This window comes from Meriones unguiculatus, chromosome 15 (genome assembly GCF_030254825.1).
Source record: "Meriones unguiculatus strain TT.TT164.6M chromosome 15, Bangor_MerUng_6.1, whole genome shotgun sequence".
NCBI lineage: Eukaryota > Metazoa > Chordata > Mammalia > Rodentia > Muridae > Meriones > Meriones unguiculatus.
Window position 1 is genome coordinate 43,640,106 of NC_083362.1, and position 26,873 is coordinate 43,666,978.

General features: G+C 42.0%; 1 protein-coding gene across 1 annotated transcript in view; it reads left to right on the plus strand.

Annotated features, from left to right (window-relative positions):
• The first annotated feature begins 14,952 nt into the window (after positions 1–14,952).
• Plcl1 (phospholipase C like 1 (inactive)) overlaps positions 14,953–26,873 on the plus strand; it is a 307,260-nt gene continuing 295,339 nt past the window's right edge. The window contains exon 1 of the mRNA XM_060368372.1: positions 14,953–15,653. Within this exon, the coding sequence (XP_060224355.1) occupies positions 15,411–15,653 (243 nt within the window). The 5' untranslated portion in view covers positions 14,953–15,410. The remainder of the gene's footprint in view (positions 15,654–26,873) is intronic.

The window sequence follows — 26,873 nt, forward strand, 5'->3', positions numbered from 1 at the left end:
TCCCCACTATCATGACTTCTCTGCCGTGATGCCCGACATACATCTGCGTCTGTGAGCCAAATGAACCTTTCATCTCTTGTTCCTGAAGAACGTTTTTTTCCATAATTTTATTTTTCTCATTAGTTACATTTTGTTAATTCTGTATCCCAGCTGTATCCCTCATTCCCTCCCCAATCCCACCCTCCCTCCCTCATCTCCTCCCTGCCCCTTTCCAAGTCCACTAATAGGGGAGGACCTCCTCCCCTTTCATATGACTCGCTTTTGTCAGGTATTTTCCGGACTGGCTGCAAAGTCCTCCTCTGTGGCCTAACAGGACTGCTCCTCCCTTGGGAGGTGGGGAGGTCAAAGAGCCAGTCATTGAGTTCATGTTAGAAATAGTCCTTGTTCCCCTTACTATGGGAAACCAATTGATTACTGAGCTATCACGGGTCACGTCTGAGCAGAGGTTCTAGGTTTTATCCTCTCATGGACTTTGGTTGAGTGTCCATCTCAGAAAAGACCCTGTGCCCAGATACGTTTGGTCCTTGTGGAGCTCCTATCCTTTCCACATCAAACTCCCCTTCTTTCATATGATTCCCTGCACTCTGCCGAAGGTTTGGTTGTGAGTCTTAGTATCTATTTTGGAGCACTGCTAGGTAGAGTCTTTCAGATGCTTTCTGCAGTAGACTCCTGTCATACGTTCAATGCATATCCCATTTGTCTTTCTAAATGAGGATAGATCCTCATACCCCATGTCTGCTTTCTTGATTATCTTCTTTAGGTGTATAGATTTCATTTTGTTTATCCTATCTTTTAGGTCTATATAAGCAAGTATATTCCATGTTTGTCTTTCTCCTTCTGGGATACTTCACTCAGAATGATCTTTTCTAGATCCCACCATTTGCCTGCAAATTCCTGAAGAACATTTTATCAAATGGACGAGAGAAGTAATGAATACACCGGCTTTAGCTAGAGCAGTGGTTCTCAACCTGTGGGTTGCAACCGCTACCTTTTTGGGGGTGGGGTGGGGAGACCATTGGAAAACACAGATATTTATATTACGATTTATAACTAGGAAAATTAAAGTTATGAAGTAGCAACAAAAATAATTTTATGAAAAAAAATAATTTTATGGTTGCGGGGTCACCACAACATGAGGAACTGCATTAAAGGGCCCCAGTATTAGGAAAGTTGAGAACCACTTCTCTTTAGGAAAAACAAACTTCTCATATGTTTATGACAGAAGGCAGTTTTGATAATTGGAGCAAGGTGACCACTGAGGCCAGGCTCTTCACCCTGGGGCTCAGGGCAGTTCTCTCCTTTGATGTTTGTATTCCCAAGATTACTTTCCAGTCTTTGGGAAATGTTCTGAGTTGTGAGACTCAAAAACAGTTTATTTAAGATTTACTAAGATTTGTCCATGTCAGGAAAGAAAGACATCCTGAAAGTGAAGAGAAAGGGTGAGTAAGCCCCTCCCTCACCTTATTTTCAGCAGGGAGGAGCCTCTTGTTCTGTACTTGTATTTGTCATCACATTATATGTCTAGACACACTTAAGGCCGACTTTCCTGAAGTCCTAAATGTTTTTTAGAAACAACCAGAATTCAAGGCCACAACTTAAGCATATGGGATAGGCTGATCAACACGGCTTGGGCTTGGTTTTAGACCATATAGTGCCATATAGTGATTCAGAGACTTGTGTTTCATCTCTGCTGTGTGTTCTTGAAGAAGCTGTAGAATGTATGTTAAAAAAAAAAGTATGGTTTCCACCCTCCAAATAAGGATGGCAGCATTTACTACATAGAACTATTACAAACATTAAGTTAGATAGTGCATGTAAAGCCCATATTTAGTAATTGATTACTGCCTTTTTTTTGAATGTTTATCCCTATAAATAGAGAAAAAGTATCTACAGTGCACAATATTGTTAAGAGAGAAGGTTCTCACCAGTATCAAATAAAGCTAACAAAGCAAAAAGTAAATAAATTTAAAAATTAATAGTAATGTTGATTGGCTGATGAAAGTGCTGTGTAATTGCATTGTTTACATATGTATCACTAAACTTCAGCTCATGCAATGAGTTACTTTGGCCTGTGGCATTATTTAATTCAATTTGGGTTAATCAGTCAATTTACAGTTTTCTTTCTTTCTTTCTTTCTTTCTTTCTTTCTTTCTCTTTTTTGCTTGGGTTATTTTTTTTTTTTTTTTATTTTTTTTTTTTCAATGCAGTTTATTCAGGAACATTGAACAATCCTCGGACCCCGGGGAAAGCCAGCCCACAGCTTAAATAGCCTCTGGGTAGCCAACCCAGGCATGCCACGGGGGCAATGCAGATAGGTCCACATACATGGAAGCAAGCCAGATCCTCGGCCTTAGCCAAATGTGGAGTTGTTCGTGACAGAGAGCACTCACCATCGGGAAGGTGGAAGGCGGAAACCAGCTCCATCTTTAAGGCATAGCATTCCGCAGCTCTCTACAGTTCCCCCTTTTTGTTTTAGACGCATCAGGCAAGAGTAGAGGTCTGATCTCTGATATTAGAAATAAATTGGGACTTTGTACAGATGTTCATTTAGGTGTCGTCCACCCAAAGAGCATCAGACTTGCTTGGGTTATTTTAAAATTTATTTTTGTCTGAGTTGTTAACTCATTTGATTATAAATTCATAATGAAAGCTTTTCTTTTTTAAATTTATTTTTAATTCATATATTTAGTTTACATCCTGTTAGTAGCCCCCTCTCTTCTCTCCTCCTGGTCCCTCCCTCTCACTCTCTTCTGCAGTCCCTTCTCCCCTTGCCCTCAGAATAATGAGCCCCCCACCCCACAAACCCACCCCAACACATCAGTTCCTCCTGAGTCACTGAGGCAGCTCCCTCGAGCAAAGTGATTTAAGTCAGGCAACAGAGTCCATATCATAGACAGCACCCACCTAATTTACTAGGGAGCCCACATGAAGATCGAACCGCGCATTGTTTACATATGTGTAGGAGGCCTAGGTCCAGTCCGCGCACGCTCTCTAGTTGGCGCGTCCGTCTCCATAAACCCCCATGGGTCCAGGTTAGTTGACTCTGTTGGTCTTGCAGTGTTCTTGTCCCCTCCTATTTTTCCACGGACTTCCCCCAAGCTCAGCCTGATAGTTAGCTGTGAGTCTCAATCTCTGAGGGTTTGGGGTGGGGCCCCTCAGAGAACAGTTAAGTTAGGCTTCTGTCTGTAAACATAGCAGAGTATCGTTAATGGTGTCAGGGGTCGGCGTTATTCCGTAGGGTGGGTATTAGATGGGGCCAGGCATGGGTTGGATACCCCTCACTCTCTTGTCTTGCACCTCTTGTAGGTAGGGTAAGTTTTGGTTTGACTGTTTTGTGGGTGGATTAGTGTTCTTCTCCCACCACTATAGGTCCTGCCTGGCTAGAAGGTGGCCTCCTCAAGGCTTGTGTCCCTCGCTGCTAGGCGGCTCAGCTAGAGACATCCCCATATTCTCCCTGTAGCCTACCCTGTCGTAAGTCTCCAGCTTGCCTCAGTGATAACTCTGCCTCAGTTTTCCTATTGCTCTCCAGGCCCTCAAACCTTCCCTCTGTACTCTCCCACATCTAATCCACCACCTCATTTCCATTCTCACACCCTCTCCAATTCCCTGTCTACCTCCTCTTCCACTGACTATTCTATTTCCCCGTCTGAGTGAGATTCAAGTATCCTCCCTTGAGGCCTCCTTACGTAGCTTATTTGGGTCTATGCATTGTAGTATGTCTGTCCTATACTATGTATCTGCTGATAAGTAGTACATTCTGTGTGTCTCGTGTGTCTGGGTTGCTTAGGATGATTCTTCCTAGTTCCCCCCATTTGCCTGCAAATTTCATGATGACACTGCTTTTCATAGCTGAGCAGTATTCCATTGTGTAAATGTACCACAATTTCTTTATCCATTCTTCGGTTGAGGTACATTCAGCTTGTTTCCAGTTTCTGGCTATTATGAATAAACATAGTTGAGCAGATGTCCTTGCAGTATGGTGGAACATGTTTTGGGTATATGCCCAGAAGTGGTAAAGCTGGGTCTTGAGGTAGCGTTATTTCCAGATTGATTTCCCAAGTGGTTGTACAAGTGTGCACTCCACCAGCAATGAAGGAGGGTCCCCCTTTCTCTGCATCCTCACCAGCATGTGCCGTCACTTGAGATTTTGATCAGAGTGATTCTGACAGGTGTAAGATGGAATCTCAGAGTCATTTTGATTTGCATTTCCCTGACGACTAAGGATGTTGAGCATTTCTTTAAGTGCTTTTCTGACATTTGATATTTCTCTGTTGGGAATTCTCTGTTTAGCTCTGTAGCCCATTTTAAAAATTGTATTATTTGGTTTATTGATGTTTTATTTCTTGAGTTCTTTATATATGTTGGATGTAAGCCCTTTGTCAGATGTAGGGTTGGTGAAGATCTTTTCCCAGTCTTCAGGCTGCTGTTTTGTTCTGTTAACAGTGTCTTTTGCCCCACAGAATCTTTTCAGTTTCATGAGGTCCCATTGTTGCTCTTAGAGCCTATGCTGTTGGTGTTCTGTTCAGGAAGTTGTCTTCTGTGCCAACAATCTAGGCTGTTTCTCACCTTTCCCTTCTAATAGATTCAGTGTTTCTGGTTTTATGTTGAGGTCTTTGATCCAGTTGAACTTGAGTTTTTTGCAGGGTGATGAATATGGCTCTATTTGCATTTTTCTACATGCAGACATCCAGTTGGACCAGCACCATTTTTTTTGAAGATGCTTCTCCCCCCTTTCGTTGTATGGTTTTGGATTCTTTGTCAAAAATCAAGTATTCATAGTTGTGTGAGTTTGTTTCTGGGTTTTCAATTAGATTCCATTGGTCAACCAGTCTGTTTCTATGCCAATACCATGTGGTTTCTATTACTGTTGCTCTGTACTATAGCGTGAAGTCAGGGGTGGAGATACCTCCAGAAATTTTCTATTGTATAAGATTGTTTTAGCTATTCTGGGTTTTTGGTTTTTCCATATGAAGTTGAGAATTGTTAATGAAGGGTTTTCTTCAGCTTTTTGTTTTTGTTCCTTGTAGAAAGTAGACATGAACAATGGCTCTCAGTGTAGGAGAGTTTCTTGGGTAATTCATGGATAAATCTGTGTTGCTTTTATGTCCTGAATGTCCTGGTTGTTGGCTGATTCCCTTGGGATGGACCAATTCTCTGTCATCAGATTTTTGCTTTGCTCTGTTTACTTTCCTCAACTCTTCTTTCTTTCTTTCTTTCTTTCTTTCTTTCTTTCTTTCTTTCTCTTTCTTTTTACAGGATTAGTGTTTATTAGCAAGACTCTATTTAGAGTTTTGAGGGATGCAACAATTATTACAGAACAATATGTTTTGATCAACAAGAAAAAATCTCTAAAACTTGTATAGACATGCCATGCTTATGCTACCAAATTACAATATACTATGCTTTATCAGAAAACACTAATTCTTTTGTTGAACTAAAGTAGGATCAGGATACATGAAATGGTATGTTACAACTCTGAGCCCTTGTAACCTTTTACAGCTCTCTCTGTGGTGCTGACTTTCAACTCTTCTTTCTTGTGGCTCCCTCTCATCACTGCTTGTTCACTGTAGGGAAAGTCTTATCTTCAGTGCATTCAGCGAATGGTTCCTTTATTTTCTTGAAGTTCTTATTCATGTGAACTGTTACAAATGGGTATTCCAGTGTGTCAGGTGCGCGTAGGAAAGGTGGCAGGGTGGTTCAAAGGAAGACATTCCATGCTATTGGTGATAAGTCTTCTGGCTGGTTCCATTTTGGTACTCTACTGTATTCTTGACATAATAAAATGAGCATGCTCAGCAGAGGTTTCTATATGTTTTGTTTGTATAATCACTGAGTTTGAGTATACATACCCTGTCTCCCTGTCTATCTATTTCCTCTTCTCTTTCAATCATTTATCTGTAATAGTTTAAGTCCTACACTAAAGAGTTTTAAGATGATGAAGCAAACATTGTCCTGCTAACATTAATAGCTTCATTGAGTAGTATACTAACACAAAATCTGTTTAAGGTCTTCAGCATTTTTTTTTCCAGAGGTAGGTCCATATCTACATGTCGAAATAGTGTTTTGAGAGTATTTGACCTTTTGTGTATATTATTATCATTTTTATTCATGATATAGCTGATGTATTTTGAACTACATGTGAGAGGTTGATTCAGGAGGATTGCCACAAGTTCAAGGCCAGTCTGGATTACATAGTAAATTCCAGGCCAACTTGGGCTACATAGAGGGATCCCGTATTAACAAAACAAAAGATTCTTACTAGTACCCTTACTTTGTTCACATGTGGGTAAAAATGTCAAGGTATGTTAAGGGTTTCCAGAACAAGAAGTGGTCAGTTCCACCTCATGTTTGGTTTGTGAGTTAAGTTAAATGAATTTAAAATTACATTATATAGTTTAAACAAAAAACCCAGAGTACATGAAGGGCTTAAATAACTGCTGGAACACCTCTGGCCTCACATTTGTTTAGATGAAGTCCTACAGTGTAGTCCTGATTGGCTGGGAAGTCACAATGCCACCCAGGGTGCTCTCATATTTTCAAGACTGTCTCAGCTGCTCATGTTTCTTGGTTTCTTGGCATTGTGTTGGTAAATATATATACATATATATGTATATATATATAGTCAACTTGACACTGTAGGGTCACCTTGGAGAAGATAACTTCATTTGAGAAAATGCCCCCATCAGATTGGCCTGTAGGCATGTCTATAGGACATTTGCTTGATCAATGCTCAATGTCAGAGGGCCCAGCATACAGAGGCAGTGCCCTTCCTGTGGTGGTCTTGGTTATATAAGAAAGCAGTCTATGCAAGCCATGGAGAGCAAGCCAATAAGCAGTTTTACCCCATGGCCTCTGCTTCAGTTCCTCTGTCCAGGTTCTTGCTTGAGCTCCTGCCCTGATTTCTCTTTATGATGGACTGTTATTGGTACATGTGAGCAGAAACAAACCCCTTCCTCACCAAGTTGCTTTTGGTGATGATGTCCCTCACAGCAATAGAAAGTGACCTAAGAGAAGCATATGCCACAATACCAAGTCTAAAAACATCTGATATTTTAAAAGTATTCACCCAAACTGTCATTGATATATGATGCATTCCAACAATGGTTAAGCACTTCCTCAATTCTGGGTTATTTTAATTTATATAATATAATTTAAAAAATTAATTTGACTGGGCTCATGAGCCAGGCAAAGAGTTGGAGTTGTCAATCTTTCTGTTTTTTGGAACCCGAAATTTATCTCAAAATATGTTCCACCTACATTTCCTAACACACACACACACATACATATATGGCCAAGTGAGAATACTAGTAGACTTTTTTTTCTTTTTGAGACAGGGTCTCACTGTGGTATAGAACTCATTATATAATCCAGGTTGGCCTTAAGCTCACAGCAGTTCTCCTGACTCAGTTTTTCAAAAGTTCTGTGATCACAGGCATGAGCCATCATACTCTTTTAGAATCTGCATATTGAGCACAGAAAATATCTCAATTTACTTCTTCATAGATTTAGATGAATGTAAATGTGAACCCTAATATATTCTCCCCATAACTTTGGGAGACCATTGCTATAGTTTAAGTGTTTGAGAAAAATTCACTGAATTTCCAGTGTGTGTCCACTAAGTTTACAGTGTAAAAGCAAATAAGACCCAAATTTCATTCTAGAGTAGAGGCAGATACACACAGTGGGATAGAGTATGACAAATGTAAAAGGTATTAATTATGGGTAAAGGGTAACGGTATTTCATGCAATCAAGACATGAAAGCATGAGATTACATTCTGTGAGCTCCTAAGAGCCCGATGGTTCTAGGATGTAGGACCTGGAGCATAAAGGAAGAGAAGTGGAGGAGCCAGATAGGAAGCTGGGGCTGTAGACAGTAGCCATGGCCATGTGTACTAAAGCAGCTGGCACTGAAAAGCCAATGAAGTATACACTGGAGAAAGTAGACATACTCTATGCTCATTGCTCTAGCTACAGCGTGGAAGAAGGAGATGGGGTCACTGTAATCAAATTAATTGGTATTAGATGAGACTCTGAACTGGTAATCTAAATCAAACTAAAGAATGCACAAGAATTTACTGTATGATGAGAAAGATAATTCTTTTTTTTCTTTTAATTAATTTAATCACTCTACAGCCTGGTCACAGCCACCTCCCTCCTCTTTTCCCAGTTCCACCCTCACCTCCTCCCTCAATTCTCCCTCCCCCTTTTCTTCAGAGAAGGGGAGATCTCTCATGGAAAGAAAGATAATTCTTTTAGGCAAGAAAATTCATACAAACTTAAAAGCCCTTTTATACATAAATATAAATTAAATTTTAATATAAATATAATCTCTATAATAATATAAATATAGGAAGAACACTATTTACATATTTATAAAACAATATAATAAAGTTTTTATTATGAAAATTAACATTGTATACCAAAGTTAACCAGACATAAAGTGTATACCTCTCAATGAACTTTATAATTATAACCATTCTGAAACAGTAGAGCTTCACATTGGATCTTACATTTTCACTAGTGAACACATTTTTATGCACTTTTCCACTACCAATAACAAAATAGTATAAAAAGGTTTATAAAACTTAAAAATTCAAAACCTTAAGACAAAACAAATAATACCTACAATCTAGAAATAGAAAAGTTCTTTTCCTTCCCCTGCCATGATGGAGACCAAACCCAGGATTGTAAGCAAGATGGACACCGAGTCAAGTCTTCAGCTGAAAAGTAGTTTTTAACCAATACCGAAGACTCAAAAGCTGTAAGAGAAGAGATGTATCTGGTTATAGGAAAATAATTACAGACAGATATGGATGCACAACAAGGCTGTCATCTGCAGTGAGTTGGCTGGGGCATCTGGGAAGCACACAGAGTTAGGCACGAACAGATGTAGGGATGAAAAGGAACACAGGCAGCTGTCAGTTCGGCTGTGATTCGACTCAACAGTCCAGGCTGTGGAACGAGACACTGGAGAAGTGTTGTGATGGTGGGCACACTAGCACCCCCGTCTGGAGGTGATTGGTGAAGAGAAGCGCATGCCCTCAGCTTCCAGTGCGCTTCTCACCCCCTGGCCATGGACTGCCCCAGAAGACTGTGATGCCAGTGTAGAAGCTGAGGTGGACCCTACGAAAGTGAACATTGAAGGCTGTCGGAGAATCATGCCCTCAATGGCTGGCATCTCTATTGAAGCAGTTCTGTATTTGCCATAGAACTCTTACAGATGACAAAAAGACATTTGGTCTGATAGAAAACTGGACATTGTGTGTTTGTGTGCATGTACTGGTTCCTGTACAAGACCAAGACTAAATGCAAGAAGCATTGAATCTTTAATGCTTAACATTGTATACCCAAATTAACCAGACACGGAGTGTATCCGTGTACCCGCAGCTCTCCAGTCAGTTCTTGAAATACCGTTTGGGTTAGGGTAAAGTTGGAAGGATAAGCTCCTCGATCTCATTGTATGGAATATGACATTGTACAATGTTCATCCTTATCATGCTGCCTCACAGGGTAAGTTCGGGTTCTTCACAGCCGCTTAATGTTTGGGGGTTTCCTGGAACATACCTTTTACTCTCTCACAAACAATTGTGATGCTATCCCAACTGTTTAACCAGCACGATTTATTTAGAACAGAGAATGGCACAAGTCCTAAGTGTGGTTCAACATCTGTTGTTACTGTGCCGCAGGCTAAGGGTAGAGGCGGTTTGTATCCATGGTGACCCGCATGACTCAGTGGGAGTGGGAGCTTCAGGATTCTCACGGGGACTAATGATGGAGCAAATGCTGGTCATCAACTTCATCAGACAGTTGGCCTCAGAGGATTTTTTTTTTCTTAAAGAAAGGACTATTTTTTTTTAAAGGAATTCATTTTTTGAAGCAGACAGACATATTGTGATTGACAAAGGTGCCATATACTGGAAAACTTAGAACAAAAAAGGTTTTACTGAAGAAACCATTCTTTAGGGCTGCAAAGATGGCTTCTCCGGTAAAGGTGCTTGCTGCCAGTCCTTGAGTTTGAGCCCCCATGGCCCATATGGTAGAAAGAGGAAGATGTCGTCTGACCACTACACTAGGGTCCTTGTACACACACAAATAAAAAAGAATCTACAACGAAACCATACTTTACTACTGTTTTATCTTTTAACTTAAATCTTCATAACAATTTTATTTTTTTATGCTTGTTACTTGCAAAAGACTTAAGGTGAATGTGTCAATGAGATTCATGAAACAGGTATGAGAGTAATTTATCAAGACCCAAGGATAAGAATGGTTGGAGAAATAAATGATTATATCATCTTCTAGCCTATGAAGCTAAAAGGCATATAAACTCCACATCTTGACAAAGTTGGAGGAGTTATCCCCCACAAGGTGCATAGTTGGGTGTGTACCTGGGGTGGGGAGAAGGGAAACCACTGTTTATTTGTTCTTGCACTGAAAGCATACGACATCAGATTTATGTTTGGTTTGAAGAGTTTTATAATAATTGTAACCTTAGGGAAGATGCCAGTTGTCAACTAAAGCAAGTCCTCACGGGCCTTATTGACACAGTTCAATCGTAATTTTCAGAAATGCCTCTGTGGCTTCTGCGTCAGCAGGAGCATAGCCATGGCATGAGCTTGCACTCTGGGATCCATGTCAAAGTAAGCCTATACTTAGAAAATGAGCCAGCACCGCCTGTCTGTTTTTAAAAGACATTTGCTCTGCATGTACAGATGGTTCCCAGATGGCTGGCCTAGAGCTCCTGATACTGTATCTTAGCCTTAGAGTCTATATGTCATGCTAACGGAAGAGGCCTGGGCATTCTGCAGTATGAGGCTTTCTCCACATCGGAGACAAGTAGCAGTTGTCAGACACTGAAGAACATTGGCTGCAGTTAAATGTATCTTGAACTTAATATTTTCAGTCCTTTAAAGATTTATTAAACTGGAATATTAAATCCACTATAAACAATTTATAACTTATTATTCTTGTAGGGCTTATCTTGGAATGGGCTTATGTGTACTTTGAGAAAACGTTAGTTGATTTTTTAATTTTTATTACCAAAATCTTTAATTTTTTTATATAAGCAACAATATGTCTTACAGAAAATTTCAAAAATAAAAAAAATCCCTGAACAATCTTTAAGTTTTGCTTATGTTTTCTTTACTGTGTCTTTATTCTTTCATCACAATCACACTACACAGTTTGTTTTCTCATCCCAGTAAATCACAATGATTATGGTGTAGATCGGAAGGACTCGGCTGAGTGGTTGTAACACAACTGAGAGTGCTTTATTCTTCCTGGATCGTATTCAGTGGAGTTTACCAAGAAAACGTTGAAGGCCCGCCACACTGAAGTATTATAAACAGGTGGATGGGAGAATATACTTCCTTACCTCTGTCATTTAGTTGTGTTGATAACAGACAAATTTATCTCAATCAGCTTTCAAACACTGTATTAAGTAACTGAGATTAATCTCCATGTAGAGTAAAGGTCATTTTGGCTCACAGTCTTGGAGATTTTAGCCTGTGACTTAATGACCTTGTTGCTTTGGGCCTAAGCATGGAATGCATGGTAGGGTGAGGTGTGCGGTGCTTGGAAGAGTATGCTGCCCAAAGGCAATTCTTCTCTCTGGCTACTTTGAAGACTTTGAGAAGGGGCATATTTAATCGAGCAACTATAATCACATTCTTACCCTCACATTAAAAATCCCCTTGCCAAATTATTTTTACCCACAGTTTTTGCCTCTTTATTTTGAATCATGTCAACAATTGCTGGATTGTTAGACTGGGAGATCGGTATTATCCTGGGGTGTCCTGTTTGTGAAGATATTTAATTGTGTGGTCTGTTATACTGACCCCTATTTGTCTTTCTGAAACAGGGTGAAATTTATATGTGAAATCCAGCTTTGCCAACTTTAGTCATTAGTGTATCTCTAATTCCCATAACTGCCTGGCATCGAGCAAGTGTTCCAAAGATATTCATGGAAAGATTTTTGTATTGTTTCAATTAGAGAAAACAATCACTTTGGTTAAAGAATGACCCTAGCACTTCCAAACAATAGAATTTCTAATACTCAAGGATCTTAGGATGCTTGAGAGTAGAAGCCAAAGATTGGAGTAAGCAGTTGGCAAAGAAAGCTGAGAATTGGTGAGTTGGAGTAACTAGAAATCTGAGACTCAGCTGGATGACAACTAGACAGACCCCCCATCAGGTCTAATCAGCTTGAAAACACGCAGCCATTATCTAGCCATTGGCTAGGTCAGCTTGAGTCTGCTCATCCTGGGAAATCACTTCAGAACTCTGGATCTAATAAGAAACCAGTGAGAAAATCGAGACTTGATCGCTGAGAAGTTACGGGGGGTGGGGGAGGGAGAGTTATTTTGATAGCTACTTCCCATGTTCCACAAAACCCTCTATAAAGAATTCTAAACCCAGTTTACAGAAAAGGAAACTAAGAATCGAAAGTTTCAAGTAGAGGCCTGTAAGATGGGTTAGTGGATGAAGGCACCTACATCCTGACGACTTGATTCCAGTTCCTGGACCCCACATGGTGGAAGGGGAGAACCAACTGCCTCTGTTATCCTATAACCTCCACATGCACCTACGGTACACACACACACACACACACACACACACACACACACACCAAAATAAATCTCAGCTCAACTGCTGAGAGCTACACCCAGCTAAAAGGCAAGGGAATCATAGTTATGTCTAGATGGTCATTTCAAATGCTGCGCTCTTCCTGCTACATGCATTTCTCATAATATTCAAGTCCCATCCGGTCATGGCTGTCCTGAACACTGAAAAATCAATCCTGCACACCCAGCACCCATTCATGTTAACTGTACCAGTGTCATCTTCATTTCTCCTAGAGTTTGGATCTTGACTGTCTCTTGAACCCCTTGTAGTATAGCCTGCAGCTTTGCTTTCTTGGAAGGTGGTAGAATCTTAACAGTTGGGACCTAATGATAACACTCCAATATTCTCAAGGCTGAGCGCGGTAGACAGCTTCCATGAAGAGACGCTCAATGTCTTAGCCATTCCTATGCATTTGTGTTCACAAAAGGCACAAGTGAAGACTGCTACGGAAAGGTGAGCCCAACTGGATATTCTTGAAACATAAAACATTTTGCAAACCATATGCTGTACTTCCTGGTTTTTCCTTATTTGAAAGTCACTGACCTTTACTGTTAGATGGTGCTAATTTTAATACCTTAATATGGATGTAAAGACACACAAACCTGTAGGATAGGAAATGCTGGTAAATAATACTCCTATCAGAAGATGGTGAGTGGGATAACTGCAGCTTTACCATCGTCAAAGGACAACTCATAAGTGGAAATTTTATTAAAGTAACAGAAACCAGAAGTCCTGTTATCTGTAAAAGACAAAAGTTAGATGAAGCAGTCATTGAATATCAGAAAAACAATAGCCTAAAACCGGTTACATTTCTGAGGACAAAAATAAAAACGTTTTCCATGTAACACCATTGTAAACTAGCACTTGCTATTTTGGATGCAGTTCTCATCATCTCACTAGAGGGTGGTGTTGCTTCTAAAACCAGAGCTCCCTGCCCGTCCATAGGACATTCATTTCTGGGCTGCATCTATATTTAAAGAAAAGGTAAAGCCAAGTCTTGCCAGTTTTCCCTAGGAGCTGGTAAATGTCAACTATGAATCCTCCCAAGAGCCCCATCCAGTTCTGGCCGGCTGTAGGCTCAGGGGAGCTAGATAAAGAAGTGAAGAGGCGCACCCAGGAAAGCGGATCTCATTTCAGTGTCGGTAGACAGGGCTCTCTGGCTCTCACTTCATCTGTTGAATGAAAGAGCTGCCCTGGATGACCCTCAAGACCCCACTGCTTCCTTACAATTCTAGGATTCTAATAAAATTCTGGCTCTGCTGAAGAATTTCTCGGTGCTTTTTGGCCACGCTAAGGAAGATATAAAATCTTGAATTATGAAATTATTAGTAATTGAAAAGCGTTTTTGCTCTAAGTGGTGTTTAATGCAGACCTCGATGCTGCAAATCTTTTAAATGAAAAATGTTATCTTCCAACTGTCCGGGGACCTGAGAGCCGTTGTCTGCATTTGCCTATGGTGTGGTTAATTCTATTGAATCCACGCGAAGATCTCTCTTCTTGGTTACTACCTCGGTGAAAGGAGCAAAATGGATTTATCTAGACTTGCATGTAGAAAGGAGGCTGAATCCTTGTCAGGAACATTTTACGGCAGAGGCTAAACCTGCCAATCGGTAGAGGCTAAACCTGCCAATGACTGTGTAGTAATGTGACTTTCATCATCTGTGTTTGGTTAGTCGTCGCCGTTCCCAGGTTTGCGTTAGTCCGTTTTCTCATCCCCTAACCTCCTTCATCCAACTCCTCGTCGTGTTTCCTTAGATTGCAGAGTGAAGGGAGAACGCACTGGCAGAACCTGAAACAGACTGTGGAACTCCGGGGTCGCAGCGCGTGGACTTAAGTCTAAGGATTGGCAGGAGAGCCTGTGATTAACCACTGGCCGCGCCAAGTGTCACCACCGCACCAAACGCTCTGGCATTCTCACTCAACACCCTCTTTCTCCCAGATCTGCTGTTTCGTAGGGTGTTTTCTCCGGCTCCTCCCTGCCCCCGCAGCTCCCACCCCCCCTTCCTGGTGCACCTTCAAGCTGCCTGCGCGTTTCCAAACTTCCTAAAATGTACTCCAAGCGCCTGCGGGTGCGCACACCGGCGCGCGCACCCTCGCCTAGTACCCGAGCCGGGCCCGGCGGGCGGGCGGGCTACGAGCTCCGAACACATTCCATTCTTCGCGCTCGGGCACACCCCTCGGCGGTGGGGATTGGTCGGGCCGAACCCCCCCAGCGAGCCTCGGCTCCTGAGAGGCCCAGACGCCTGCCAATCCCCACGGGCTGTCAAAACAAGTCTTCCCTCCCTGTCACAGGCCAGCGGAGTGGAGGCCGCCGCCGCCGCACTTCCTGGGGCCACCGCGCCGCGGTCGGCGGGCAGGTGGCGGGTGGCCCGTCCGCAGTCTCCGCTCCGGCCACGCGCGTCCCGGCTCGGGAGGCCGCTGGCCCGGCGCCCGCTTGCCTTTTGTCTGCGCGGCGGAGCGGGCGTTCGCATCACATCTCCGGTGCCTCCCGCTGCTTTTTTTTTTTTTTTCCTCCTGCCTCTCCCTCCCGCTCCTCGCATCTTCTCCCCGCCCCCGCCGCCGGCCCGCGCCGGCCCGCTGACCTCCTGGACCACAGCCCGAGGACGCCTCCGAGCGAGCGATGTCTCCTCTCCACAAAGTTGCGGCCGCCGCTGCAGCCGCCGTCGGGCGCTGAAACAAAGTCGAACGGGGCTGCCTCCCCGGTGCCCGAGCGCACCCGTGCCCGGGGGCTGGACACCGCGGTCGGTCGAGCTGTCTCGCCGGGAGCCCGGAACGTGCTTTGGCCATGGCTGAGGGCGCGGCTGGCAGGGAGGGTCCGGCGCCTCTCGACGCTGCCGCGGGCGAGGACGACCCCCGAGCTAGCGCCGACGCTGCCTCCGGGGACGCTGCCCCCGCGGCCTCGGGTGGCCGGATGAGGGACCGTCGCAGCGGGGTCGCGCTGCCGGGCCCTGCAGGGGTCCCCGCAGACGGCGAGGCCGGTCTCCTGGAGGCTGCGCGAGCGACCCCCCGGCGCAGCAGCATCATCAAGGTAAGCGGAGCCGCAGCGGCCCAGAGCGTGGATGTGGGTGACGGGGAGGTAGGGGACCCTGGCAGGATGTTCTTTGCCTCAGGCGTCGCAGGCTGGGCATTGTTTTCTCCCACCTTCTTCAGTGCCAGACCTTCCTGCCTAGTCCGGAGGTTCCCAGACTCAGCTCTTGGCCTTGAGAAGAAGTGACTTCCCCTCTGACAGCGGAGGAAAAGTTCCTCTCTGCGCTCTGCGCTCCTGCGGTTTGGTGGATGCTTTCCCTCATTTTCCCTGCAACCCTCACTAACCCGTGGCTGAGAGGAGGATGGGAGGACTTGGGATAAACGCAGACCTGCGGCTGGCTGTGCGTCCTCCAGCGGAGGGCTAGCTTTTCCCGAACAGCAAAGGGGAAGCACAGCTTACTTGTAAGCGTGTGTGGAAAAAAATCTCCCCCAGATACAAACGGTCCCGAAATGCTGAAATGCCTGAACTTTGCAGATAGTCAGGCAGAGTTTGCAGCCGACGCTGCCGCATAGAAAGGATGAAGGAATTGCTCAGGGGCTTCGTGCTGCAGAAAACACACATCCGGGAAAAGGTTCCCAGACTCCCCTACCACCCCCAGAGGATTTGCCTTTATCCGTCTGCCAAGGAATTGTAAACCTTTCTTCACCCCTATCTATTTATTTCTGTCTTCCACTTTGAACTTGTTTCCCCTGTTTGAAAGTTCATCTTCTGGGTGCGTGACTTTGGAGGTTTTTTTGTTTTTGTTTTTAGGTAAGAGCCCTGACATTGGCTCTGGAATAGGGGCGTCTTAGCATAGATCCATGTGACCACTACGTGCGTGTGAGTTAAGGTTGATCTTGGTAGAGCAGTCAGTGTGAATACACACTCACATGTGGATTCACAACACACCACAGCCGACAGTGAGAGAAGGTCGTGGAGTCACCTCCTATTCAACCTGACTTACTGGGAAGGCTCGTCGCCGAGAAAGTTTGCTTAGGTTTGAACGGAGCAACCACTGTGTAAGGTGCACCCCCCCCCCCCAAGCTTCCAGCGCCAGTGTTTGTGCCTACACTCATCTCCAAGCCCTACGCTTTCCCCCCAACATGGATACATGGGAATTTAAAAGCGACAGGGAGATTCCTATGTTAAAAGTGGATGGTAATTTTAAACAAAATTAGTAGTAGTTTGTTTATTTGTATTTTCTTTTCTATAATGTGCAAAGAGAATTATATTGTGGATGTGAATTGGATAAAAGAGAAGTGGCCTCCTTTTAACACCTCAAGTCAGAAATTGTATTCTCTTGAAGCTTAATAGTGTCACAACTGTGAAACAGGTACATTTAGATTACAATATAATGAGTCTACTTGTGGACTGTGTATATGAAAATAGGCATTGTAGGGTGGTTTAAGGCACATGACTATAAAAGCAGTTATTTATAATGTTGTCTCGAGGTGGAAGGACCATACCAATTCTTGTAGTGGGTTTACCTCTCTGAAATTGCTGTTTGCTGCCAGGTGTTCTACCACAGCTTTGAAATCCAAGGGTTGTGGTCATGCAAGCTTGGGACTCAGCCCTCGAGAAGCTGACACAGGAGGATCTTCATTTAGAATGTAGCCTCCTGTACACAGTTATACCTGGTCTCAAAATGAACGAGCCTCACCCCCATTATCTGAATGGCATGTGGTGTATAGTCACCTAAGGGTCATTGACTAGTAAGAGTGCCTCTCTTGCTTTGACATTTGTTTTTGTGACAAAGGGAAGACAGTAGAGTATTACATTTTCTCTTTAAAGGAAAATCAAACAAACACTTAACAAATGGTATTTAAAATTAAAGATACAGCAAAATTAGATGAGCTATTTTAAATCAGGTTTATTTGAAGAATGTACACATGATTTGAAACAATTAAATCTTGCAAAGGAGTGTGAAAGTAGGTCTTTTGCTACTCCATATTCCCACTTATACAGTCTGCCCTACAGTCATTTATATTTTCTTATTTACAGTTTCCAAAATAATCCATGCATTTGCAGGCATATGTATTTATGACTGTGTATTGTGACTTACCGTTGAGGTCGTTAACATGTACAATGAAATCTGGCTCGTGTTTTATTGGCCTCAAACCTTCAAATTTGTCTCAAACATTTGATGACTAGAGGATTGACTACGGTCACTGTGATGACCTTATGCTCCAAAGGTGGACAGATAACAGGTGGGCGGCAGTTGCTGGGATTTGTCCCCAGAGGCCTTTCTTTCCTTCTCCTCAGGGACGAGAGGCAGGTGGGCTCTCTTCTATCTTTTATTGAGATCAGGAACATTTTTATTACATCTTGAATCTTCTGTCCCATGGCCTGGTTGCTTTAATGTGGTAAAGATGAGGATTTCTAAAATGGTACAGACCATGTGTATTAGTCACTTTTTGTATTGTAATTAACACATCACAGGAGGAGAGATTTATTTTGGCTCATGGTTTCAGAGATTTCAGTCCACCATCACTGGCTGTTTTTAGGCCTGTCTTGAGGCAGTACACAGTAGCAGAAGGGCATAGCGGAGGATAGCAGCAGAAAAGAGACTGAGGACAAAGCTTACATTTCAATGGCATGTTCCTGTATCCCCAGTGATTTGCTTCCTGCAATTGGGCCTCAGCTCCTATTTCTCACTATAATCACATCGCAATAATCACATCAAATTATGACCTCATGATGGATCAATCTGCTAATTAGGTCTCAGCCCTTATGATCCAATTATATTCTCAAAGTGCCACCTCTGAACATTGCACTGAGAATCAAACTTTTAATACATGAGTTTTTTGGGAGGTGGGTAGGGAGATATTTCATAGTCAACCCAAAATACATGTAAGAAATGCATAAATACATATTCTATATTGAGTTTGAGGCCAGTGTGGTCTACAGAGCTAATTCCAGGACAGCCAGGGCTACATAGAAAAACCCTTATAATGTAATTAATCCTGTAAATATTAATTAATGCTGTTATTAATACAGTGACAGTTATTCTTTAACCTCTGTTTCTTTTAGATTGTGTTTAGATTTATCACAACCCTTAGAGCTCTACAGCTAGGCAGATAGATAATCAATTCTCTAAGCTGTCCTATACTTTTTCCTGCAAAAAAAAAAAAAAAAACCCATAATACTTGCATCTTTTTCATTTGGGCTGTTTCATCAAGAGTTGACATTTCTGACCATACCTGTGGGCTAAAGAAAAGGTGGTGATTTGTCAAATATTAAAATCTTTTCAGACTGATTTAGATTCTTGGTTTTAATTATTTTAATGTGAATTCTCTATTAGCATGAATATTGGATCAGAAAAATGCATTCCTCTGTCCTACCAGAAAACAGATTTCCTTGTATATTAATTAAAAAAATATTTTCAGTTAATTTGCCCTTCCTAATTTGAAAACATGTGTATAGCTGAGAAAACAATTTCCTTCTGAGCTGATGGAAACAATTACACTGTTTATCTGTGCCCATCTTCACCAAGCCTTTCTAATGTCATTGTGATTTTCTCCCTTATACTCTCAGGCTTAGATTTTTAAAAAATACATTATAAGAATTTAGCTAGATTTCCTGTAATTCATTTACTTTTTTTCCCTGCATGATTATTTTCTACAGAATTGCCATTGATAAATGTGTCATGTTTTGCTAAGTATATTTAATAGACCATATTATTCATTGAGTCCATCTTAGTTTTTTTTCTTGATATGTGATTTAAGCTGAAAAGCTAGGAAAATGGTAACAGTTAAGTAATATCTAATATTATTGTACTATTTAGTGTTTAATTATATTTCTAATAAATTAGATTGCTTGTCTAGTATTTGATGTCAATAGTCTAATATTTAAAATATTAATCGTTTTAAGTTATAGCTAGTAATACTATAACTACAATGTTGTAGAAATAAGAAACAGTGTAGCTTATTGTTTGTATTAGGTAGTGGGAACTGACATGCACAAATATTTTGAAAGTGGTTCCTTTTGTTCCTAGTGCACATGACATATTGATAGATTCTACACTTGTCTGTTTTCTTTTGATTCCAACTAGGTATATCTAACCCAGGTAAGGAAGAGTAGATCCTGTCACGTCCATCACACTGCGTGGTATGTGGAATGAAGATAGGTGTTAGGAGTGAGGATCTGAGACATACAACAAAGCATCTAAAGGAATGCTTAAAATTGCTGTTGTCCATGCTTCATCAAGGTGTTATCATGACCAGTCTTACATATCTGGTTTTGTGAGCTGTAGCCTCAGAGATGCACCTTGGGTACCAGTTGACTCACGATGAACTTATGACTCATCAGAGAGGCAGAGAGAATGTAATTTACATGAAGTGTTGCCTACTATGGGTTAAACACACATTTCCTATTTCAGGCATTTCATATTCTTCCAGTGAGTCCTTTGATGTAAGGAAGGTACAGAGAGACCTATTTTGTGATGGAGTCTGGATTCAAAGCTGTGTCTGCTGAACATCTGCAGTTGTGTTATCATGCATGTCCTCAGATGCAGTAAGCTCACAATTCAATAGTCTCTAGGTTAGAGACAGGCTGAATGCACGGGGACTCAGAACCTTGGGCTGTGAGGTGATTTGCCTCTTCTGTGCCTTCCCTCTCCAGTTTAGAACATCTGGAGCTCCGTGCTTCAGGAGGGGAGTAACAGCCCTTCCCGCCTGGCCCACGCTATGTGTGAAAAAAAGCAGCTTGGCTGGTGTCATATTGGTTAATGGAACTCACAACTCTTTTGTGGTGTCAGTTTTGAAGCTCATTTTTGCTTTACACTAGGCCCATTTATTTCCTGTGTCTCTAAAATGACAATGGAATTTTGAGAAGAATTGTGTTTTCTTTAGATTGATACATAGAGGGACCAGATACCTGGTACACTGAATACATATTATTATAGGGAGTGAGATGAAGAGGATTTCAATTGGAACTCTGAACACATTTTTATAAACAGTTATAATATGAAATGAAATACGATTACAAACTACTTAAACAACTGCAGGCATGCCAGAGTTATATATGCTTAGTTTAGCTTGGGAATTAATCATCATGTAGAGTTTTTTTAAAAATTTTTTTATATTAACGAGAGTTTATTCACTTTGTATCCCAGCTGTAGCCCCCTCCCTCATTCCCTCCCAATCCCATCCTCCCTTCCTCATCTCCTCCCATGCCCCTCTCCAAGTCTACTGATAGGGGAAGTCCTCCTCCCCTTGCATCTGACCCTAGCTTATCAGGTCTCACAGGACTGGCTGCATTGTCCTCCTCTGTGTCCTGGCAAGGCTGCCCACCCCCTCAGGGGGAGGTGGTCAAAGAGCCAGCCACTGAGTTCATGTCAGAGACAGTCCCTGTTCCCATTACTAGGAAACCCACTTGGATTTTGACCTGCCATGGGCTACATCTGAGCAGGGGTTCTAGGTTATATCCATGAATGGTCCTTGGTTGGAGTATCAGTCTCAGAAAAGACCCCTGGACCCAGATTTTTTGGTTCTGTTGCTCCTTGTGGTGCTCCAGTCCCCTCCAGGTCTTCCTATTTCCCCCTTCTTTCATAAGATTTCCTGCACTCTGCCCAAAGTTTGGTTATGAGTCTCAGCATCTGCTTTGATACACTGCTGGGTAGAGTTTTTCAGAGTCCTCTGTGGTAGGGTCCTGTCTTGTTTCCTGTTTTCTCCTTCTTCCAATGTCCACCCTGTTAGTCTTTCTAAGTGAGGATTGATCGTCTTACCCAGGAGGGTCCTCCTTCTTCCTTGGTTTCTTTAGGTATACAGGTTTGTGTAGATTTATCCTATATTATATGTCTAGTATCCACTTATATGTGAGTATATACCACATCATGTAGATTTCCATTCCTTTACTCATATGCTGGCTAGTCTTGACCTCAACTGAGAAAATACCACTTTAAGATGGTAGTATAAGTTTCTGATTGATGGGGGAGGGCCCAGCCCATTGTGGGTGGTGCCATCCTTGGGCTGGTAGCCCTAGGTTCTATAGGAAAGCAGGCTGAGCAGGCCATGAGGAATAAGACAGTAAGCACCACCCTTCTGTGACCTCTGCGTCAGCTCCTGTGTCAAGGTTCCTGCTCTGTGTGAGTTCCTGTCCACATAGGATTAACAGTGCTGTGGGAGCTTAAGCTGAATAAACCCTTTCCTCCCCAAGTTGCTTTGGTCATGGTGTTTCATGACAGCAATTTTAACCCTGAGACAACCTTTAAATAACAAACTGAAGGCGCAATTTAAAAACAAAACAGAACCTGACCGCCCATGGAGCTGACCAGCCTTTGCTGCTAGGATAGTTGTTAGCATGCCATGGCATTTGGAGCTTCAGATGGGCTCCCACTCCGTGAAGCATGAACCAGCTGAACATGAGGCACTGAACCTCTTAGGTGGCTTTGTCTTAACTGTACCGACAGCTTCAGTCGGAATGCTTACTCTCTCTGAAATTGTCACAGAAGTATGATCACATTTCACCTCAGGAGTGGTTTCGTATTTCAGTGCTTTCCTGGCGTGACTTTTAATAGCACTTCTTGAGAGAATGAAGAATAGAACCCTGGGTAAAATGCCTTTTTATATTTTGATGAAAGGTTTTAGAAGTGCCTGTTAATCAGTGTTTGTTATAATTCTTAGAATTTATAGATTTGCGCCCCCCCCTTTTTTGGAGACTATATTAAGGTTTAAAGAATATAATACAATTACACAGCCATTGAGGGGTTAACCACATACTGTGGTCGCCCCTGGATAGTTGTCCCAACCATTCCCTTTTACAGTGAAGAAAACAGGCAATTAAATTTTGTATAGTAAAATGCCAGTTGAACATTTACTGCCAAATAACACCTCAGGCACAGCAGGGCATTATGAAGAAACATCAGAAGACAGCCTGGTGCTTCTGAATGCTAGAGCAACTGATCAGGCAGTGAGTGGCCAGGGAGAAGCTCAACGAAGCTCTCTGCATCTGTGTTCAGCCTTAGTAACAATGACTATTAAAAGAACTCCACATTCAAGCCGAACGCCCAGATTGCCATAGTCATAGCACTGTACATGTAAAAAGAATCCATCTTTACATGACTACAGGAGGCTCAGGGGCACAGTGGCTTTTTGAGCTTTCCTTTGTATATCACCATTGAACGAACCACTGGTTATAAGAGAAGGAGAGAGAGTCATTGAATTGGATTCTCAGCATAAATCTAAGGTAATAATACATCAATAAGTATTTCTTTTTTGTAGTAAATTTTGTCAGTTTTGCAAAGTATTCTGTTTTTATAAGTGTTTTCACCAGGGACTACAAGGCTTGTTTGGAGTTCTATTGAATGTATTCACATCTGCATCCCAGTTCATCTTTGTATTCCTGTTCTTGCAATGGACTACAACAAAACTTACTATAATTAGTGACTATAATTATTAGCATGTAACTATACTAATAATAACAATAATAATAACCAAGGGACAACTTCTGTATGGCATTTTTTATTGTTTAAGTATTGGCCTGGCAAAGCTTGGGAAGTCTTGTGGAAGTGTTGGGAGAAAGATTGAGGGAGCCAAGAGGTCAAGGATACCACAAGAAGACCTACAAAGTAAAGTAACCTGAGCCCATGTCTGAACCCAGACTCACAGAGCCTGAACCATCAGCCAAAGAGCATGCATAGGCTATCCCTAGGCCCCCTACACATATGTAGCAGATGTGCAGCTTGTTCTTCATGTGGGTTTCCTAACAATAGGAGCACAGCTGTCTCTGACTCTGTTACCTGCCTTTGGATCCCTGTCCCATAGTTAGGCTGCTTTGTCTGGCCTCATTGGGAGAGGATGCAGTTGGTCCTGCTGCCAGGGTGGGTTGGTACCCATGCGGAGGCCTCTTCTTTTCTGAGAAGAAGGGAGGGGGAATGAGGGAGTGGAGGGTATGAGTGTGGGACTGGGAGGAGAAGAGGGAGGGGGCTTGGATCAGGCTTTAAAGTGAATAAGTAAATAAATTAATGAAAAAAGTATTGGCCTGGGTAGTGTATTATAGCAAACACCAATGGCAAAGAGATCTAGTATGAAAAAAAGTGTTAAAATTGTCTCTTAGATTTAAAATTGAGTTTACTTGCAGTTTTGTTTGTAATGTCTTGTGAGGCTGTGTTTAAAAGAGGGTATTATCTGCTTTATTTTGAGCAGTAGCATTTTAACTCACCTTATTTGTGATCTGTTTAGCATTACTTTGAGAAAAGCAGGATTACATATGTGAGCATAAAAGAGCCATTATTTATGTCATCATTATTACTCTAGGGAGAACAATTTTGAAAACAATCCATTCCAAGCATTAAACTAAACTGTTGGGAAACTAAACTGTTTTTCAGTGTTTTTGAGTTTGTATTTATAAATAATGAAAGTGTGCAGCTATTTCTCCTCTTTTTATTGTAGCATCAGGGATGCAGCTTAGGGTTTCAACCACTGAGCTATATGTCACAGCCCTAGGGTGTAACTATTATAGGCATGGAGATCACGTTTGTCCTTAACTCTACAACTTTGTATTAAAAGTTCAAAATACCTTTGAGAGATAACATCTGTTTTGTTCATTCTTTTATGTTGACCTTTCTCAGGAGCCTTTTAAAATATGCTAATTCTGGATGAAGCACTGACTAAGCCCAGAAAGTATGCACAAGTTAGCAAGCTAGTGTTTTTCTCATGGCATAAGGTATAAGGCTGTGATGCAGCGACAGTTTGGGGAACTAGAGATATTCAGGGTCAAAGCACTGCTCTATGTGAGGTCATGGGAGCTTAATGCACAGAGAAGACAAAGAGAGACCGAAGAACACTTTATGCTCAGTGGAGACCAACATTATATTGTGGACCTGGACCCAACCTTGTTGTGGGCAGTTTTCCCTAACCTAAGTGATTTCGAACCAAAGCAGCTGAGGAGCCTGCATGATTAGAGCCACACACTCTCTCCTGCCTAACAGCTCAGGTGTGAGATGCTCAGGTACACACTGAAGTCAGAGGAGCCATGGCCTTCCATGGCTCAGAATGGGGTAGGGCCAGGCCCTGCCTATGGGCCCTCTTCTCTTTCAGTCCATCTTGAGTGTTGGGTTGAACACATGTGCCCAGATGTCTTTGTCCGTTGGGATGCCATCTTAAAAAATACTATCCACCCAGCATCCTTACACTTGTATTTTCTTCATTTTTATTTTTATTATTAGTTACATTTTATTAACTCTGTATTCCAGCTGTATCCCACTCCCTCATTCCCTCCCAATCCTACCCTCCCTCTCTCATCTCCTCCCTGCCCCTTTCCAAGTCCACTGATAGGGGAGGACCTCCTTCCCTTTAATCTGACCCTGTTTTATCAGGTATCTTCAGGATTGGCTGCAAAGTCCTCCTCTGTGGCCTAGCAGGGCTGTTCCTCCCTTGGGGGGTGGGGAGGTCAAAGAGCCTGCCATTGAGTTCCTGTCAGAAATAGTCCCTGTTCCCCTTACCAGGGAAACCCACTTGGTTACTGAGCTACCACCGGCTACATCCGAGCAGAGGTTCTAGGTTATAGCCATACATGGTCCTTGGTTAGAGAAACAGTCTCATATAGGACCAGATATATTTGGTCCTTGTGGAGCTCCTATCCTCTCCACGTCACATAATGGAATACTACTCAGCATTCAAAAACAAGGAAATCATGAAATTTACAGGCAAATGGTGGGATCTGGAAAAGATCATTCTGAGTGAGGTATCCCAGAAGGAGAAAGACATACATGTTATATACTCACTTATATAGACCTATAAGATATGATAAACATAATGAAATCTATACACCTAAAGAAGATAAACGAGAAAGAAGACCCGGGGTAAGATGATCAATCTTCACTTAGAAAGACAAATGGGCTGGGCATTGGACATAGGAGAAAACAAGTAACAGGACAGGAGCCTACCACAGAGGGCCTCTGAAAGATTCTACCTAGCAGTGTATCAAAGCAGATACTAAGACTCATAACCAACCTTCAGCAGAGTGCAGGGAATTCTGTGAAAGAAGGGGGGGGGTATTTTCTTATTTATTGATCATGAATAAATTTTGGAAAGGGAGATAGAAGACCTGCTGTAATGGAGTGGAACTTTTTGCTTTCTCTAGAGGATTTCATACAAGACGCAAAGTCAATTTTAGCTTTTGGTCAAGTTCAGTTTTGAGATATTTTGGAGTTATTGATTCCAAATCATAATTAAATAGTACATATTTAGAAACCCTATCAATAATTAAAGTTTTCTTTTTCTTTTTAATATAATTGCCCAAACACAGCAATATTTTAAATAAGTTATCCTACTGAGAAAAATTTTTATAATAATAATAAATACTTATATTTGTTCTTTGAGTCTGGCATTTGTTTTGAGCACTTAATGTGTATCAAGTAATTTAGTCATCACAATAAGCATATGGAAGTGTCGCTATTATCGTATCAGTGTTTACAGATGAGATGTTGAGTGACTTTTCCGAGGTCTCACATAACTAACAAATTCAGAGTCAGGGAAAGAGTTCAAACTTTGACAGAGATCCACCTGCCTCTGCCTCCACCTCCCAAGTGCTCGGACTAAGGGTGTGTGCCACCACTCCTGACTGCTTCAACTCTTTGTGCTACATGTCTCCTAGATAATATTGATTAAAAAACTTATCTGGTATGCAGGAAATAGCAGGTTTAAAAAAGATTTTACCTCTGGGCATTGGTGACACACACCTTTAATCCCAGCACTTGGGAGGCAAAGACAGGCCCATCTCTGTGAGTTCGAGGCCAGGCTGGATCTAAAGAGTGAGTTTCAGGACAGCTAGGGCTACACAGAGAAACCCTGTCTTGAAAAAAAAAATGTTGTTAACCTTGTATAGTAAGTTCAGCTGACAAACAAAGAAGAAAACATTCCGTAAACAATTTTGGAGATTCTCTTTGGGATTATTTAGACACATTTCTCTCCCTCAGTTTTATAACCGTTCATGCCAAATGTTGATGATTTTTTATTAACGTTGTATTCCATTTTTTCCTTGAAGATACTGGGCCTCCTGGAAGTATGGTTTTGTCTCTTGACAAAAGTTAGCATTTAGCAGTAGTTTATGATGCGTCTTTAGAATAAATTATACATGCTAAAGACAGGCTATTACTTATTGCAAACTTATACGATATTTTATAGTTTGATTATTTTTTCTTCTATCAATAAATCAGTAAGGAGTGTCTGAGTTCCCAATTGATGGAGACTGCTATTTTCTTAATAAGTGACTATGTCAGAGTATAATTGACATTTCCTC